At 33.1% G+C, this 20,277-nt stretch overlaps 2 protein-coding genes across 4 annotated transcripts in view; one reads left to right on the top strand and one right to left on the bottom strand.

Moving 5' to 3' along the window:
- Positions 1 to 6,421: 6,421 nt before the first annotated feature.
- LOC108325808 (late embryogenesis abundant protein D-7) lies at positions 6,422 to 7,612 on the top strand. Its single transcript, XM_017558887.2, has 3 exons — positions 6,422 to 6,500; positions 7,167 to 7,301; positions 7,487 to 7,612. Exons 1-3 carry the CDS (start codon positions 6,447 to 6,449, stop codon positions 7,562 to 7,564), a joined length of 267 nt encoding a protein of 88 aa, XP_017414376.1. The 5' UTR covers positions 6,422 to 6,446; the 3' UTR covers positions 7,565 to 7,612.
- A 650-nt stretch (positions 7,613 to 8,262) lies between these two features.
- The window catches only part of LOC108326621 (DNA mismatch repair protein MSH1, mitochondrial), a 49,688-nt gene continuing 37,673 nt past the window's right edge, over positions 8,263 to 20,277 (bottom strand). For 2 of the 3 annotated variants that reach the window (XM_017560220.2, XM_052875228.1), the window contains 4 exons: positions 19,880 to 19,937; positions 19,254 to 19,550; positions 9,389 to 10,081; positions 8,263 to 8,649 (listed from right to left, as the gene is read on the bottom strand). In XM_017560220.2, the coding sequence (XP_017415709.1) occupies positions 8,440 to 8,649; positions 9,389 to 10,081; positions 19,254 to 19,550; positions 19,880 to 19,937 (1,258 nt within the window). In that variant the 3' untranslated portion in view covers positions 8,263 to 8,439. The remainder of the gene's footprint in view (positions 8,650 to 9,388; positions 10,082 to 19,253; positions 19,551 to 19,879; positions 19,938 to 20,277) is intronic. The other variant, XM_052875227.1, reaches the window with a different exon arrangement.

Raw genomic sequence — 20,277 nt, 5'->3', positions numbered from 1 at the left:
ACCAAATTTCAACAGCAAATTTAACTAACACTTCAATTTTCATCCATCTTAGACAACCAACAACAGGAACAATTTCAACAAGTAGTCACAACAGAATATCCTTATAATAGACTACCAATTACAAAACAAAACAAGTGTATCAAACAACACACCATCATCAGACTCAAAGCATATTTTAACAGTGATTCAATCAACTAAATTAGTAATTTCTATCAATCACATACCATTAAACATGCACACACAATTTTAATCATATTAGAACTTGAGAATAATGGTATTTAACTTTCCTTAATGTTAGAAGCTCAAACTACTATATGGAACCTAGAGCGATTCTTATAGCTCAACGAACTTTATCTGCTCCTACGAGTCACAAAATCATGATCACAACATAATGTTAGTATCACTGATCAGCAAAGAGTCTTATAGAAGACTTAGATGACACATAATGCTCACATGCATGGGAAAACATGCAAATTAAAGAAAAGAGAAAAAACTAACTTACTCTTTTATAAGAACTGATCAGATAGACTTGAAGACACAACCTTAGTGATCACTTAGGTGTTCTCTAGTCTTCAAACATATGAATTAGGAATGAAAAGGCTTACAAAGATGGTAGAGAGCTCTTAGAGAACATGTTTTAGAGAGATGATATGTTTTTGGATAATGAGACTCATTAATAGAAATTATATTTATACATTGAACTTTTAATGTTAAAATAATCAAGTCTCATTATTTAGAACAAGCTATCACTTCTAATATCCTATTTTTTACACTCTCACTTCTAATATCCTATTTTTTACACTCTCACATTTGCATAATTCATATAATTAAAATTTGCATTTTTTTAGACAATCCCAAGCATACCAAAAACCAAACCAATATTTCATACCTCACAAATCACAATTTCACCAATTTCGTACCCAACCAATTCCATTTCTAGTACATGTCATACAAAACACCAAAATTTCCACAAAAACATGAAAATTAAGGGTTTTTAATCTCATACCTATCAAAAATAAAATCAACAAATCAATTTGAGCTACCAAAACACAACATCACTACACAACTAAACATCCAAACAAAAAAAATCTTTATACAAAAACTACAGTTTAGCTTTCCTCACTTCACATGTTACATTTAAGTTTCTCAACACTCATTTTTGCAACTTCCACCCACAAAACATATTTACACACATAAGAAGATCAAATTAATTACCTAAGTTTATCATTAGATTCATGAAAAATATTGAAGTAGGATTGAGCTACATACAATCTAGAAAAACCTTAGACAACATAAAAACACATATTTTCTCTATAAAAATGGTAGAAAAGGGAGTTTATTCTATTCACGATTTAGATCGATTAGATTTTGAGAACTATCTATGGTGATTGTAACGATAGACCTTGATTGACGTATGAATGTAAAGTCATAAAGAGAAGACAAAGAGATTAGAAGAATTCTTTCTAAAGAAAATTAACCAACTTTTATATGAATTTTCTAAATAGTATATATATATATATATATATATATATATATATATATATATATATATATATATATATATATATATTTGGCTATAGAAGTATATTTTTAAAGGTATCACAAATTATATTTTAAAATATATATATTTATACAATAAAAAAGATTCCCTTTTCATATGCATTTTATATTTCTATTTTACCTTTAATTATATTTTAAAATTAAAAAAACAAAAATAAAGTATTCAAATACTAAAATAATTACTGTGTAAGTACTCATTGTTTTTTATATACTTATTGTTATAAATATTTTTTTCAGAAAATATATGTTCCACTGGGTAGATATAAAGTGTATTATGCTAGAATATTTTGTAATGAGATGACCTAATTAATAATTAATTGGTTCTCAATAATTATCGAAAAGATCAAATGCAAAAGGAGAAGTGTTTAAAATTTTATCGAATTGAGGTTATTATGATTTTTGGACATCAAAGAAACATTTGTACAATTGTACAATATGGTTCCTTAAAGTTGTATCAAATCTTGATTTGAAAGACAGACCAAACGATTTTGAATAAAATTAAAACAACAAGATTTGAATATATTTTCCATTTAACATTTTTGACATCATGCATTAAACTTTTAGTAATAATGTATAAGCTAAATGACAAGGAAGATCCGTTGTACGAAAATATATCTTTATTCTTTAATAAGTTGGAAAATATTTTTTATTAAAAATCACAAAATTATGTTTGACTTAATATTGAATATAAGTTTAGTTTTATTTTTCTCAATTCGTAAATTTCATCCATTCATTTTAAAATTGAAGCATTTGATATTTTATTAGAAGCTTTTCAGTTTTAACGAAATCCTTGATTTTTAGGTATTTTTTATTTTTTTTATTTCAATTTAATTGAACTCTAAACATGATTTCATTAATTTAAATGTAATGTAAGAAATAAAATAAATATAGATAAATTAAAAATTTAATCAAAATTACATATTTTCTAAAATAAGAAAATAAAGATAAAAATTTTAAATAGAAAATTTTAAATTTTATTTAATAAATTTCTCTTAAAATTTTGCAATTTTCAATATTTTTCTAACCATAAAGTGTTAAGAAAATTATTTTAAAATTTGTAATCTTAACACTAATTGTGAGGACATAAAAAATGATATTTTAAAATTTATAATGATAATAATTTAGATGATAAGACCCAATTATTTTAATATTAAAAGTATTTATATAAATAGAAAGTTTTATGAATGAGTTTCATTATTTTAAAACATATAATCTTTAGAAATCATTTTTCTATAATTCTCTTCTCTCTTGCTTTCTCACAAGATCCAAAACCGTAGGATTGATCATCGCAATGAGCTCTTCAATTTTGACCGAACAATTTTTTAGTTTGGATAAGTATAGTTTCATCCATTTTCTTAATTTACTTATATTTTTTGTTGTATGTAAGCATTTTTTCCACTTGCATGCATCCTTTTAATCTTTTATATGAGTCTTTGTTGGTAAGTGATCATAACAATATGTCAGATCATCTTTGTGATGTTCATGTAAAACATCCTGTTGAACTAGAAGTGTTTTTAGTTGTCTAAAGCTATTTGGACACTTTTGGCTATTATAATTGGTATTTTTGAGTCTTGATTGCATGATTGAGTGTTGTAAAATGTATGTTTCATGTATTAGGTTCGAGAAGCATGAGCTTGAGTCAATATATGTAAGCTTTGGGGTCTGAAAATGGTGTTTTTGAGTTGCTATTAATGTCACCATTGGGTGGCCCTGGTCACCACTAGGTGTTATTAGGTTTCGAAAAACCTAGAACAACAAGCCTATGTAGCTATATCGTTGGGAGGTATTCTTGGCATTGGATGTCATTTGGATAGTGGTTCATTGTCTTGTTAACATCGGGCGCCACACTTTAACTATTAGGCTCTAGTTTGACAGTGGTTCATTGTCTTGTTGGGCATTATCTAGTATCAAATTGAGCTGGAACTTTAACCGTTGATCCTAGACACATAGTTCTTTGCTTAGACCGTCAAATCTTAAATTAGAGGTATTTAGTGACACCAATTTTTCTCTTAAGGTCTCTGTATATTAGGTTATTATACAACTTTGACCTTTGTTGTTTGTTCAGTGCATAATTTTTTCTACATCTATCCAATTAGATTGATTCTTTTTTGCATTGTGTTCTTGATTCAATTACCTTTAATTTGAATGTAAAAATAAATTTGTTTAAGTTTTGGACAAGGTGAAGTCTATTTCTAAAATCCCAAACAATTTGTACAATGTATTATTAAGTTGTTATGCAATTTACTTAAGGAAGTTGTATTTGATAAAAGTGATGGGAACTAGTTACTTCCAAGAGAGACATATGCTCTATGGTTTCTAATATGTGTTTTTGAATACTTGTTTGAGGATGTATAGACCCATTTGAAATTATAGTATGTATGTCATATGTGTGAACGTATTAAGCATGAGTCATCGATTTCTTTATATAAGACTGTTGGAAATATATGAGTAATACTTAATTGGTTGTGATAGTTGAAATTGGTGATATTATGGGGATTTCTAGAGAGAAAATCCTATTTACTGTGTGATTCACTAGGATGCTTCTTGAGGTAAGGACTATTCCATTTTTGTGTAGCCATTCTTAACTCTACTAATCGTTCATACTCATGTAGAGGAGAATGATTAGGTGATAAGAGTGGCAAGAGGTCCTATCATAAGGATGACTCTAGGGTTCTTATGATCATGACAGGGAATAAGCTTGTATATGTCAGCTCGGTAGAACAATATTTTTATCACCACAAGTTCATGGTTTCACTAGTCTGACTCAAGGACATATATCCAAATAAATTGAGTTCTAGAAGAGTTTGGTTGTATGTATACTTTTATGTGATAATTGAATGACTCATTATATTATAAATGTATGTTATCTCATTTTCCAACTAGCTTACTATGTTGTGTGTTTTATGGTTTCTATGTTATCTTCTTATTTTTGCAAATAACATCTTATTAGTGTGAGCATATGAAGATGCGAGTGTAAGGAAACCTCTTGTGGATGAGAAGCTAGTTGTCTGAGTTGTGGGACAATATTAAATTAATTGATGTGTATCAATTTGATTTTCACAAAAATTAAAATTAAAAAGAAATATATATATATATATATATATATATATATATATATATATATCACATTGTGTCCTGTGTCCTATATTTTTCAACTTCATCGTATCTTCATGTTTATGTCTGTATTTGTGTTTGTTCTTCATAGTTCTTTTTATTATTGACACAAGAGTCTCACCAAGTGACAAAAATCATCTTGTTTGATAAATGTGAGAAAGTTTACAAGCACAATAGTGTGATTGTCAAATACGAAATATGTCAACACCGTGAAAGAGGACAATGTGATTTGGATGGTAGTTTGCAACTTGGTAATGTCTTTTATGTGTCTCAATTAATTTGCAATTTAGTTTATGTATCACAATGCCTCCAATTGTATGGTTTAATTTATTTTTTCTAGAGTATTTCGAAGGTGCATGCATTAATGACTAATATATATTATAGACGTTTAGGTTACCTGTCACAAAAGGTGTTAAAAGTTAATCCTTGTGTGAGCATATTTAGTAAAAATAATAATATAGAACTCGTGATGTATGTTACCGTGCTAAACAATGTAAGAATCAGTTTACATAAAGTGGGAGTTTGTTTGAATTCGTTCATTGTGATTTATGGAAACTGTATCACACTCCTTCATCATCATGTGGGGTGCAATATTACTTACCAATTATCGATTATTATTCAAAGTTTGAGTTTATTTTTTATATAATGAAATTGAAGTTAAATCTATGTTTATGAATTATGTTGCTTTTGTCAATATAATTTGATACAAAAATAAAGAAAGTAAGAAGTGACAATAATGCCAAATTTATTGATTTTATTTTATCAAATAAAATATTTCAACATTTATCAAATGCAACAAAATATTTAAATTTCAAATAATTATTGATAATATAAAGATATCACTATTAACAATTTTTAAGTTAAAAGTTTATCAAGGTTTTTTAAATTGATATTTTAGAAAAATAATTTGTTTTCAATTTATTTAATTATCATTATTTACTGTGTGAGAATCCGGTGTTAGAGCAACAGTGGTTTATATAAAAAGATAATAGTATAATATTTTAATAATAAAATTTTTAAAATATATAAAGTTTATTTTTATAAAATCATTATCTCTCTAAACCCATTTTCTAGTTTTTTTTTTACCATGTCTATTAAGTTTTGACCTATGATTGAAGATCAAAAACTGCAAGATCATTCCTAGCGAAGAACTCTACATAACCATCTAATCAAAAAAGTGGAACAGAGTAAATATTCATTTTTCCCTTTTTTTTTTAGACATTCTCTGCGGGTGCATGCGAGCCTTAGGGTTTTTAAATTTTGCAATCTAAAAATATTTTTTTAAAAAAAAAATTGACTAATTTGAAAGTTATTTTTGACTTTTAAATTATATAGTTCTGAAGTTATTTTTGGTTTTGGGATTATATACTCGAAAAATAAAAATAAAAATGAATTTGAAATTGTGTAATCCGAAAAGTAATATGAAAAGTTGTTTTTAGTTAGGAATGTATGAAGAATGGCATGGAGGAGGAGCAGAAACAAAGTGTCTAATTGTAAATAGTAAGTTTTATTTTGTAACATTGAAGTTTTTGGTTGGAAGAAAAATGAAGAATAAAAAAGCATTAACTAGTAATAAATGAAAGTAAAGGAAAGATGGAAATGCGTGATTATCTCATGTTAGAGAAACAGAAAAATGCGCACATTCGTTAACAGAGTATGAGGATCCTATATTTATGCTTTTCTTAGATCTATAAATGAAGCTTGTGAAACACCAAATAACACCATTTTAGATCTATTCTTTCTATCACTCTTTTTCATCAAATCAATAAAAGATGTCAAGTACCCAACAAAACTTCAGTGCAGGCCAAACCCAAGGCCAGACTCAGGTCAACAAATCCCTTTCTCAACTTACATCACATATATAATATTCAACCCAAAACCTCACTCTCTTTTCTTATATATTATATTACTTCTTTCTTTTACCCAAAACTTTGGTTCAATGACTTTCTTTATAGATATTTTTATATATATTTTACACTACCTTCAACTCAAACATCTTCTTCATATATTTTAATATCAAACTCTTAATTTCACACAATATATATATAATTCTTAGTTATTTATAAAATAAAGTTTGTATAATTTATATACTATAAATTTGTTTGATGTGAGATCTCTGTAAACATATATATGTTAAGTATAAAACTAAATATTAATAAAATAATTCAATAATAAATAATTTAACAAATAACAAATCTTGTTAAGATAAAGGTTAAATAACTTTAATATTATCTTGTAAAATAAATTTTAAATGTAATTAAACTTTATAAAATGATATTTATACTTACAAATATTCTAAAAATTCATTTTATTTATTGTTGATGAGAGCTGTACCACTGATTCTGGCCTGATTGAAGATCAGACGCAAGAGAATAAACCTTAAATTTAACTCTGAACTTACACAATACATGCCAAACAGTTTCTTTATCTTAGCAAATTGAAAATATATATTATTCTTAATTGTTAATGAGTGTTGCTTGATTATGGTTTAGGCTAAGGCCGAAAATTTGGTCCAATCTACGAAGGAATCAGTTTCAGCAGCTGCTGACAAAGCTAATGCAGCTGCTAACACATCAGGGCAAACTGCTGAGCAAAACAAGGAGGAAGCAGCTGGTTTTCTCCAACAGGTTCTCTTTTTTCTCATATCAAACAACTTTTGTTGAATGTCGCTTTAAGAGTTCATCATATATAATATCCTTACCATGAACATAATCTATGTTTCTTTTTGTGATTTTCACTGCAACTTCATGAACATTAATATCTTAATTAATTCGTTAAATAGTGTTCTAATTTCAATTACCCCTTTTTGCAGACTGGGGAGCAAATGAAGAACATGGCTCAAGGTGCTGTGGATAGTGTGAAACACACACTGGGAATGGACAAGAAATGATCAATGTTCATTAGTGAAAGTGTTTTTATAGGTTCTTGCTTATTCCTAGTTGTTAGGGACTAGCAAATTAAGTATCTATTATTATGGAGTTTTCTTCAAGGAAAATTCTTTTGTAATAAAAAGTTGTTTATTTATATTTTTCTTCTTTTCTTGATTAACTTTCTGTAGTACTCACTTTTATATATTATTATAGTTTAATTACTAATTTAAATATGATAATTATAAAACTCTAACTTTTAACTACTTTTAGTCCATTTAGATGCTAGTCAATAAAAGAGATAAAAAAAATTGTATATATAGGAATTGATAAAGAAAAAGATATATTGTATAAAGACATTAAAAAACAATTATTTGTTTTCTTTATTCTAAAACTAGAATTTTAACTTCATAAAAAAATTCTAAAATGACTCAATTTTTAATGTATTATTAAAGATATTTTCTTCATTTTTCGAAATAAAATGCATTATGCTTTTATAGCAAATAAACATACTTCATTTAAGAGTGAAGTTATTTTAAAATATTGTTTCAACTAAGATAAAAAAAATACTTTCAAAATCTGAATGAATTGAGAAAGAAAATGAAAAAAAGTTATAACAAAAACGAATTTTTCAAATAAAAAAAAGAGCAAAAAGAATATTGAAAAATAAGGATTTTGTTACCTAATCTCAATATAATTTAAAGCAAGAACCAAAGAGGGATACGATAAGAGACCTTTTTGTACTTGTAAGATAATTGACAAAAGTACATTAATACAGCTACAGCCACTAATTCTAACAAAAATGCTGCAGACATTACTTCCCAAACTTTTAAAGTGATTTCGCCATATAAAACTGGCAGAAAAATTAAATTAGATATTATCAATGTCTATCATCTAGTTATGCATACATGTTGGAAGTGCCAAAGTTCCTATGTTTACCATCTGACGTGTTGCTCAGTTGGAAGCCTTGACTAGAAAGCTGGTTGATGAGCAGAGATTCAAATTCGCATGCCATGCTTTTTCCAGGGACAAGGAAATAAAGGAATGATGCTTCATGCATACCTTCTTTCAATCTATGTCTTCGAACCCGTCCCTCAAGATCATCTGTCTATAACATTTCAATGCAACAAAAAATTCAACTAATTGACTAATATTAAAAAAAAATAAGAAAGGAGCTGTATAACGTAATGATGGCATACAAACGAATAATTTGCAGCATTTCAGACAAATTACATGTTTTTGTTATTGTGCTAAAAGTCATCACAAATGATATTTAGAGATACCATAAAGGAGATAGACACAATAAGAACTATAAGTCCCCAGAAAGAACTGTGGGTCCGAGTATAGAATTTTTATTAGTAATTCAGTCTTTTCATGTGATCGTTCATGTGAGACAATCATTCGGAAGGGAATCAGATCCATTCTACCCAACCATGAGACCAATTCATGCAGCCAGGTTTATCAGCTATCAATTAAATACTGCTTTTGGCTAAAAACAGTTACAATAGAATCAATTATGGTATCCCCACAGCTAAGTACTGAGAACATTTTTTACAGCAGAGACTTACTCCCTTGTAAATAGAAATAAAGAAAAATGCTAGATAGTAAAAATTAATAATAGAAATAGATCAAAATAAGTTGGTGTTATGATTGATTCCAGGATAAATTAGGAATGTCTACCCGTTTGTTTTCTTCAAAAGCAAATTCATATATATAGCTCAATTTTGCCTACATGGTGTCTAGTTCTTTTCTCGCGTTGTGTATCACGCAAAGATAAAGGAAGAAACAAAATAAATAAGGAAAAAGGTTACTTCAAATTACGATAATATACTAAAGTTGGTATTTACCTCTCCTACGTAGAGCTTTTTATCTGACCTTAAAATCACATAGACGCATGAAGAACCTACAACCGATGGAGGTGGCAGCTCCCTTGTACCGATTAAGAGACATTTTATCTCAGGAAGCTCCAATGCAATCCTTTTGCTTTTCCGCTCCAATATATAATCCTGGCATATCCCAGTGACAGCTCTTTCAACTTCCTGGCGTAAAACTTCCATTTGATTAGCTCCTGATGAGAACCTTTTAGAATGAAGACGTGTTGTATTCAAATTATTAAAATTGTTGCAAGTAGAAAACTTGTCTTCATTTGGGAAATTTTCCTCAGCATAAACTGACTGATAAAGATATTCAGCTCTTCTGATAATAGGCTCAGGAATTCCTTCCCTAATGGCAGTTTCAAAAGCAAGACTTTCCTTACAGACCCCATCTGTCAGCTTCCACGTAGGCATTATTTGTCCATCAATGGACGTTGTGCCCATTGCTTTGCGCACAGTGCTTGTGATGTTTAGGGGCAAAGTAAATATTCCATGCAAGTGAGTGGACACAACACCCAGACAACCAATTCTTTCTAGAGTTTCAATGATGCTACCAGCAATACAAGTCCCTTTTGCAGTTTCTGTTCCTCGGCAAATTTCATCAACAAGTACAAGGCTCCTTTTGGTGGTTCCGCCAATGATGGATCGAAGTTCTGACATTTCCACCTGAAACAAATACAAAAAAGATGGATGAAATGTTCAAGGTAATTATGAAAACTGTAATTCCATAAAGCACAGAAAAGTATTTAATTTTAAGGATAATGATGTTGACTTCCCCTATCTTGATAATTCATCCCAAAATTAGAACACAATAATTTCTCTCTTATTTAGTGTCATTACATGCATCTGATATATATACATAGATTGATTGGATAATTTAGGAAAGTAGCACAGCCTACCCTAGGAAACAAATTTCTGAGATTGTGGTATTGATATGCTAGTTATAAAATCAAGATACAACAAATTTACAGAATTAAAGCCAATGGGAATAATATCTAAACTTCCAAAAATATCTAGACACTCCTCAAGCTGGTGAATAAGTGTTCCCCATTCTCAACTTGGGCATAATGTTCTCAAAGTTACTCTTGTTCAACCCCTTCGTAAGTATGTCTACAAACTGTGCTTGTAAGTATGTTTGCAACCATGGTTTGGGAGATTCACCAAAGTGATGATGAGCCTTAAATATAAATAGAGCCAAGGGAACCACATTTTATTTGTCAAACATTCTGATTTAGGGGGAGTAACAGTTCTATTGGTCTACGTGGATGATATCATTGTTACTGGAATGACAAAAAGGAGCAACAAAGGTTGAGACAAGGCCTTACCAAAGTGTTCGAATTCAAGATTTTAGGAAAGTTAAAATATTTTCTGAAGATGAAAGTAGCTCAATCCAAGAAAGGGATATTTATATTTCAGCAAAAATACATTATTAACCTGCTACGGAAACCGATGAAACAGCATACAAACCAACATGTACACCCGTTGATCCAAATACAAAGATGGGAAGTGCAGAGGGTGAAATTGTGGATAAAGAAATGTACCAAGAGACTTGTGGAAAGACTTATTTATCTATTTCACATTAGACCAAATATTGCTTTTGCTATTAGTCTAGTCAGTCAATTTATGGATCAACCAAATGAAATACATTTACAAGATGCTCTTAGAATTGCCTAGCATTTGAAAGGGACAACAAGAAGAGGAATTTTGTTCAAAAGAAACAAGAACATTAGTCTTGAGGCATATATTAATGTTGATTATGCAGGCTCAGTTATAAATAGAAGGTTCACTACGGGATATTGCACCTCCTTAGGTAGAAACCTAGTAACTTGGAAAGTAAAATACAAAGTGTAGTAACTAGATCTAGTACTGAAGCATAATATTGAGCAATGGCTCAAGGAATATGTGAATTGTTACTTTACAAAAAAAATTGTTTCTAACATTATTCATGGAGGAGCAATTGCTCTTAAATAGAATACATAGACATACTTATTGAAAATGCTAATTTATGATGGATGTAATCTATCTCTGCAATTCACAATCAATGATATTGTACAATAGATATAAATATACCACCAGTCTAGTAATCCTCCTAATTATGAAATGTAATTAAAACTCCTAATTCTGTACCTAAAATTATACAAGGAAATATTAACTGCAACATAATTTAAGAGCTTCTGACACTTATGGTTGTAGATTATATTGGAAGAAACAAACACATTGAAGTGGACAGACACTTTTCAAAGGAAAGCGTGACAGTGTCTACTCAAGGACACTTGTAGAAATATTTACCAAGGGGCTAAAACTGCAGTATCTTCGAGAGAATTATATCCAACCTGAAATGTAGAAGAGTTATTTACTAGCTTGAAAGGGAGTGTCGAGATTGTTAGAATAATTGCACCTATGTATCACCATTAAGCCTACTTAAGGGTAGTGTACTAGTCTTTATGTGTAGTATCTACAGTAGTACCTAGGTTTGCACCTAGGTGTCTAGGACATACCCTTAATCTTCCATGTACTTTTGTATCAAAACTTTATTATAAATAGATGAAAGTGAGAGGGATCGATTAAGCCCTCTAGAAATATATTTTATAGTTTCAGTCTTAAGTTGGTATCAGAGCGGGTCGATCCCGCTCTAGTTTCTGTCTAGTCTTCTCTGTCGACACCTATAGTTGCTATCCACAATTGTCCAACACTGTTTCCCGCTGTCCACCATTGTTCAGCATTGTTTTACCACTATTTGTAGCTATCCACAACAGTTTGTCACCATCCAGCACCATTAATCTCTGTTCTCTGCCGTTTTGACCCTCCAACACCGGCCATCGTCACAGCTTTGTCCATTGACCATCGGATCTGGTTCGTCTCTCCGCGCAACGGCCAACCCCACCGATGTCGGAGTCCAGTTCTCCTTCACACGCCACCATGCAAAGCATCTCAGTGTGCCGCGAACAGGCACGTGTTGCTCTCATGTCACCTTTGGCTTGCTAGACCGCCACCTCCATAGTTGTTGCTAGACTCTCCTCTCTTTGTTCTGCCCCTCAGAACCTTGTTTCGATAACGTCCAAAAGCAACCCTTTTGAAAGTCACCTAGGGTTTTTCGGTTTTTCCTAGCTGGTTCTTTAACCCTTGATCAGAAATGGCGTCTGAAAGTGCCATTTCATTTTCTGGAAGTCCCTCAATCACTTCTGAAAAGTTAAATGGCAAAAATTACCTATCTTGGTCTATTGCCGTTGAGATGTGGTTTCTTGGCCAAGGTCATTATGATCACCTTGAGCAAGATGGCACCCATGTACATGATGACAAAGCTGATCAATGGAAACAAGCAGATTTCTAGTTATGTGCCCGGTTATGGCAATCAGTGGAACCCAGACTTCTTATGTCTCTTAGAGCTTTCAATACTTGTCACTCCTTTTGGAAGAAAGCTCGAAGCATTCATGCCAACGATATTCAACATCTCTATGACATGGCAAACAAGCTTGCATCTCTTAAAATGGCAGACCATGATATAGTGTCCTTCATGACCGAAGCCCAATCTGTTGTCGAAGAACTAAGGATGTTTTTGGAAGTGGACTCATTGGAGGATATCAAGAAACTAGACAAATATTATATGGTATTGATCCTTCATGCTCTACATCCAGACTTTGATCATATCAAAGATCAATTTCTGACCAGTCATGACGTCCCTTCCATGGAAACATTGACCACTTGCCTTCTGTGTGTCCCGGTACCTCAAACTCAGGAAGCTCATGAACTAGTGGAACCATTTGTCATGGTTGCCACACGAGGAAAAGGAGGACGCGGCCCTAGAGCAGGAGGACAAGGAGGTCGGGGACATCCTCAATGCACATATTGTAAAAGGATGGGTTATACTCAAGAGAATTGCTACTCCTTGCATGGTTTTCCTTCCAAAATAGACATTTGGTTGAAACTGTCTGTACCCTTTTCCTTGGAGTGCATATTCTTGTCCATCACGAGGGGATGTCATCTTAACTGCATGTTATCTTACTAATAGGATGCCCTCCTCCTCTCTCAATCATAAAGTCCCTTTCTCTATTTTGTTTCCTAATGATCCTTTATTTCACACATCTCCCCGAGTTTTTGGTTGTTTGTGTTTTGTTCATGACATGTCTCCAGGACTAGACAAACTCTCCGCTCACACTCTCAAATGTGTCTTCTTAGGCTATTCTCGACTTGAAAAAGGATATCGGTGTTACTCTCCTGAAACTAAGAAGTATTACATGTCTCTGTCAATCCAAGTCTTGATCAAATTTCTCCTGCACCCATCTCTCCATTACTGATGTCATCCAACACAGGACCCCGATGGATAGTCCACCTCTCCGTGACAATGGTGAATACCCTACTTCAAATTCTTCTCCCTTGTCACCTCATACCACGTCTCCTGGTGAAGCTGATTCAAGTTGGCCCATTACTCTCAGAAAAGGTACTCGTTCTACTCGCAACCCACATCCCATTTATAATTTTCTTAGCTATCACAGATTGTCGCCTTCCTATTACTCTCTTTTATCCTCAATATCTTAGTTGTTATACCCAAAAATGTGAATGAAGCTCTTGCTCACCCTGGATGGCGACAAGCCATGGTTGCAGAAATGCAGACTCTTGACCACAGTAATACTTGGGAGCTCGTACCACTTCCGCCAGAAAAAAGGACGTTGGTTGCCGATGGGTGTATGTAGTTAAAGTCAACCCTGATGGTGAAACTGATCGACTCAAAGCTCGGTTAATTGCAAAAGGTTACACTTAGGTTTATGGTCTTGATTATTATGACACTTTTTCTTCTGTAGCCAAGATGACTACTATTAGCCTCTTCCTTGCCATGACAGCAATTCGTCACTAGCCACTTCATCAATTAGATATGAAGAATGTCTTCCTCCATGGTGATCTTGAGGAAGAAGTTTATATGGAGCAACCTCCTGGGTTTGTTGCTCAGGGGGAATCTGGTATGGTATGCAAATTTCGTCAATCTCTATATGGCCTCAAGCAATTACCACGTGCTTGGTTTGGAAAGTTTAGCTCTATTGTTCAAAAATTTGGGCTAAAACGTAGTGAAACAAACCATTAGATTTTTTACTGTCATTGTGTTTACTTAATAGTATATGTTGATGATATAGTCATTACAGAAAATGATGCCGTTGGAATATCTCAACTGAAAGAGTATTTGTGTAGACATTTCCAAACCAAGGATCTTGAAAGTCTTAAATACTTCTTAGGCATTGAAGCAGCTTAGTCAAATGATGGAGTTGTAATCTCCAAAAGGAAGTATGCTCTTGATATATTACAAAAAACAGGCATGATTGATTGCAAACCTGTAGACAATCCCATGGACCCAAACCAGAAATTAAGGACAAAAGAAGGTGAATTATTCTCTGATCTTGAGAGGTATAGGTTGGCAAATTTTTTTATCTCACTATTACAAGGCCAAATCTATCTTTTGCAGTTGGAGTGGTTAGTGAGTTCATGCAGGCTCCATGTGTTGACCATTGGAATGTTATCATTCGCATTCTAAGGTAAGTGAAAAAGGCTCCTGGGCAAGGGTTGTTATATGAAGATAAAGGAAGCATTCAGGTATCTGAGTACTGTAATGTAGACTAGACAAGTTCGCCTATTGATAGACGGTCTACTACCGGATATTGTGTTTTCCTGGGAGGAAACATTATTTCATGGAAAAGTAAGAAACAGAATCTAGTAGCTTGATCAATAGCTGAAGCCGAATATAGGGCAATGGTGTCACTGACATGTGAACTTATATGGGAAAGCAATTCCTTCAAGAGCTTAACATCTGTGACAGATAAAGATGTATTACGATAATCAAGTTGCTCTCCACATTGAATCAAATCCAGTGTTTTACGAGAGGACTAAACATATAGAAATCGATTGTCATTTTGTTCGTGAAAAGTTGTTGACTAAAGAAATATGACTGAGTTTGTTGGATTAAATGACCAACTTGCAGATGTGTTGACCAAGTCATTAAGGGGTCCTTGGATTGAGTTTATTTGTTCCAAACTTGGTACATACAATCTGTATGCTCCAACTTAAGGGGGAGTTTTAGAATAATTGCACCTATGTATCATCGTTAAGCCTACTTAAGAGTAGTGTACTAGTCTTTATGTGTAGCATCTATAGTAGTACCTAGGTCTACACCTAGGTATCTAGGGCAAACCCTTAATCTTTCATGTACTTTTGTATCAGAACTTTATTATAAATAGATGAAAGTGAGAGGGATCAATTAAGCTCTCTAGAAATATATTTTACAGTTTCAGTCTCAAGTGAGATATTTTAGGAGGCTTTGGATTTTATTTTGTCGAGATATTTTAGGAAGTTCTAGGGTTTACTCCCATTGGTTCTAATTATGTATATTAACTGTATATTGGTTTTATTACTAGCATATCAATCTCACAATCTTGGAGATTTTTTTCCTAGAATAGGTTGTTCTTGTTTCCTAAATTACCCGTCAATGTATGTACATAATCATGTATATGTAATGAGACTCAATAAGACAAATTATTTTCTAATAAACTTAAGAAAAACCCTTAGGACTAGCAATGACTTTAATGTCTAATATCATTCTTTAGGATCTTTAGATTGTGACATCGGAGCTACTGACCATATGTTACGGTATAAGGTAGGGGGTAATAATAAGGTTTGGAAAGTATATGAGAAGGAGAAGGAAGGTAGGAGGGAAGTGAGGCCGAACGGTATTGACGGTAAAGGCCGAACGGTAACCCAATGGTGGAAGGTGTGGAGAGGTCTAGCCGAACGATGGAAGGTGGTGAAGAGCGGGAGCTGAACGGTAGGAGGCAGGGGAAGCAAAGCCGAACGGGAGCTGGACCCGATCGGTTGAAGAGTGACTATCGGATTTTATTTTGTCGAGATATTTTAGGAAGTTCTAGGGTTTACTCCCATTGGTTCTAATTATGTATATTAACTGTATCTTGGTTTTATTACTAGCATATCAATCTCACAATCTTGGAGAATTTTTTTCCTAGAATAGGTTGTTCTTGTTTCCTAAATTACCCGATCAATGTATGTACATAATCATGTATATGTAATGAGACTCAATAAGACAAATTATTTTCTAATAAACTTAAGAAAAACCCTTAGGACTAGCAATGACTTTAATGTCTAATATCATTCTTTAGGATCTTTAGATTGTGACATCGGAGCTACTGACCATATGTTATGGTATATGGTAGGGGGTAATAATAAGGTTTGGAAAGTATATGAGAAGGAGAAGGAAGGTAGGAGGGAAGTGAGGCCGAACGGTATTGACGGTAAAGGCCGAACGGTAACCGAATAGTGGAAGGTGTGGAGAGGTCTAGCCGAACGATGGAAGGTGGTGAAGAGCGGGAGCTGAACGGTAGGAGGCAGGGGAAGCAAAGCCGAACGGGAGCTGGACCCGATCGGTTGAAGAGTGACTATCGGATTTTATTTTGTCGAGATATTTTAGGAAGTTCTAGGGTTTACTCCCATTGGTTCTAATTATGTATATTAACTGTATCTTGGTTTTATTACTAGCATATCAATCTCACAATCTTGGAGATTTTTTTCCTAGAATAGGTTGTTCTTGTTTCCTAAATTACCCGATCAATGTATGTACATAATCATGTATATGTAATGAGACTCAATAAGACAAATTATTTTCTAATAAACTTAAGAAAAACCCTTAGGACTAGCAATGACTTTAATGTCTAATATCATTCTTTAGGATCTTTAGATTGTGACATCGGAGCTACTGACCATATGTTATGGTATAAGGTAGGGGGTAATAATAAGGTTTGAAAAGTATATGAGAAGGAGAAGGAAGGTAGGAGGGAAGTGAGGCCGAACGGTATTGACGGTAAAGGCCGAACGGTAACCCAATGGTGGAAGGTGTGGAGAGGTCTAGCCAAACGATGGAAGGTGGTGAAGAGCGGGACCTGAACGGTAGGAGGCAGGGGAAGCAAAGCCGAACGGGAGCTGGACCCGATCGGTTGAAGAGTGACTACGGATTTTATTTTGTCGAGATATTTTAGGAAGTTCTAGGGTTTACTCCCATTGGTTCTAATTATGTATATTAACTGTATCTTGGTTTTATTACTAGCATATCAATCTCACAATCTTGGAGATTTTTTTCCTAGAATAGGTTGTTCTTGTTTCCTAAATTACCCGATCAATGTATGTACATAATCATGTATATGTAATGAGACTCAATAAGACAAATTATTTTCTAATAAACTTAAGAAAAACCCTTAGGACTAGCAATGACTTTAATGTCTAATACCATTCTTTAGGATCTTTAGATTGTGACATCGGAGCTACTGACCATATGTTACGGTATAAGGTAGGGAATAATAATAAGGTTTGGAAAGTATATGAGAAGGAGAAGGAAAGTAGGAGGGAAGTGAGGCCGAACGGTATTGACGGTAAAGGCCAAACGGTAACCGAATGGTGGAAGGTGTGGAGAGGTCTAGCCGAACGATGGAAGGTGGTGAAGAGCGAGAGCTGCACGGTAGGAGGCAGGGGAAGCAAAGCCGAACGGGAGCTGGACCTGATCGGTTGAAGAGTGACTATCCTAACTGAGACAACAGTTAGGATAGGCGGGAAATAGTTAGAAATAATTATAGTAAATAAGAATATATCTTAGGGAAATATTTTATTTAGAACAATATTCATATTTTATTCTAGGGAAAGATTTTATTCTAGGGAAATAATTTTACTTAGGAAATAATTAGTATAAATAAAGGGAGAGTCTAGGGTTAAAGGTATGCTTTTGATTATTGAGTTTTGTGACAAACATTATTGTCTTGTGAGGGAGGTTATGCTCCCAAATAATTGATGGAGGTTATGCTCCCAATTATTGTTTACTTTTGTTTATTCAGATATTTCCATCAATAAAAGAGATTCATTCGTTCATTATCATTCATTCATTATTCTTTTGCTTGTTGTGAGTGTGTGAGAGGGTGATTTCGTCACATCTCCTACTCAGATACGTAACAGACTCAATAAGACAAATATTATTTTCTACTAAACTTAAGACAAACCCTTAGGACTAGCAATGACTTTAATGTCTAATACCATTCTTAAGGATCTTTAGATTGTGACATCGGAGCTACTGACCATATGATGTGTTGAAAGTTCCACATCGACTAGATATAAGGTCAATTTATAGTATATAAGTGAGTGGAAACCTCACCTTACAAGCTAGTTTTGTGAGGTTGAGTTAGGCTTAAAGTTCACTTCTTAACATGGTCTCAGAGTCAGGTTAAAGCCTATCCTATCGAGATTTGTGTGAAAATATTGTTCCACCCACTATCAAGCCACTATCGGACCACCCATTAATGTCTAATCACACGCTCGAGATGTATATACCTCGGCGTAGGGGAGTGTTGGAAGTCCCACATCGACTAGAGATAAATCCAATTTATAGTATATAAGTGGGTGCAAACCTCACCTTACAAGCCGGTTTTGTAGGGTTGAGTTAGGCTTAAAATTTACTTCTTAACATATGACATCATATTCTTGTTTTCTAGCATACACTACTTTCTCTAGTAAACAACACATTAGTATTGTGTTTATGAAAATGGTAAAAAGGTATTGCAAAAAGTAAAGGCCAACATCCTTGGAAGTCATAGAATAATATATTTTCAAGTGTTGGTAACTAAGTTCGTTTGGGAAGAAGCTTTATCTATGAATACTTCATAAGTGGGTATTCATCCTGGTTATGACCTCATTCTTGCTTTCCGTCCATATTTGAACACTCTGGCTTCGGGTTTGGGTGTAATCAGAATTGTATAATATTTTACTATGGATGAACATGAGACAAAAGCATGAGAAAATATCAAACCTGAAAGGAACTCTTTTTATCAGCTGGACTATCATATGACTTCATATGAAGTGTGATGGAGTCAAAATAAGGAATCACGGCTGATTCTGCAGGAACCATGAGTCCACATATCCCAAGTAGTGCAGCAGCACAAATTGATCGAAGTAAACTTGATTTCCCACCACCATTCGGTCCTGTCAAAAGAAATAATGATTCCATATCAACATCATTACGCACAACACCCTCCGCGATGTGGATCCAATATGGTGATAAACCAACTATCTTCATCCCATGGGTTTTGTCCGACGATTTTACATCCTGCAACAATTTAACATATAGACATCAACTCTCAAACCCAAACAAGTTATGAATAAAAATAACTGCCATTAGGTGATAGAGAAACACATTTACACATCTATGCTCAGAGGACTGAGATATAGTTGTAATTGTCTAACAACGATAACCGTTTTAACTGCCTAATCAATGGAATCATTGTAACCGCCTAACAGCTGTAACTATCTGACCAAGATACAACTCAGTTACAAGAGTGTACAATATACAGAGAACAATCCATAAGTTTATTCTCTGCAAACATAAACATTATCCATCAATAAAAATAACAGCACTATCAAGTTATTACATACTACCTCAAACCCATTCGAATCTGCAAGTGTTGGAAAAACCCATCTCCTTCTTCTCCCTTCACTGAAAGCCATCAAGTAAATAATTTCACCATTTCAGTATTATAAAACATTGATTGGTTACATTACATTTTACAACCACCGATTTCAAAACAGAAGAATTCCACAAGATTCTGAAAAGTGAAGAATGATTATTTTGTGGTAGGCTTAATTTATTAAAGAAACCAAGATAATAACAATTAACCAGACCACTGATTCACCATTTTCCATAAACAACCTAAGAAAAGCAAGCATATATGTTGGATTCCCACATATGTCTTCCAAATCAAGAGAGCCTATCACAATATGCAATTATCAAGATGAGCTATATTCTATGACACCATATCAGATTTCATCCTAAAACC

This window comes from Vigna angularis, chromosome 3, assembly GCF_016808095.1.
Source record: "Vigna angularis cultivar LongXiaoDou No.4 chromosome 3, ASM1680809v1, whole genome shotgun sequence".
Taxonomy (NCBI): domain Eukaryota; kingdom Viridiplantae; phylum Streptophyta; class Magnoliopsida; order Fabales; family Fabaceae; genus Vigna; species Vigna angularis.
This window is presented reverse-complemented; position numbering and strand designations above follow the sequence as displayed.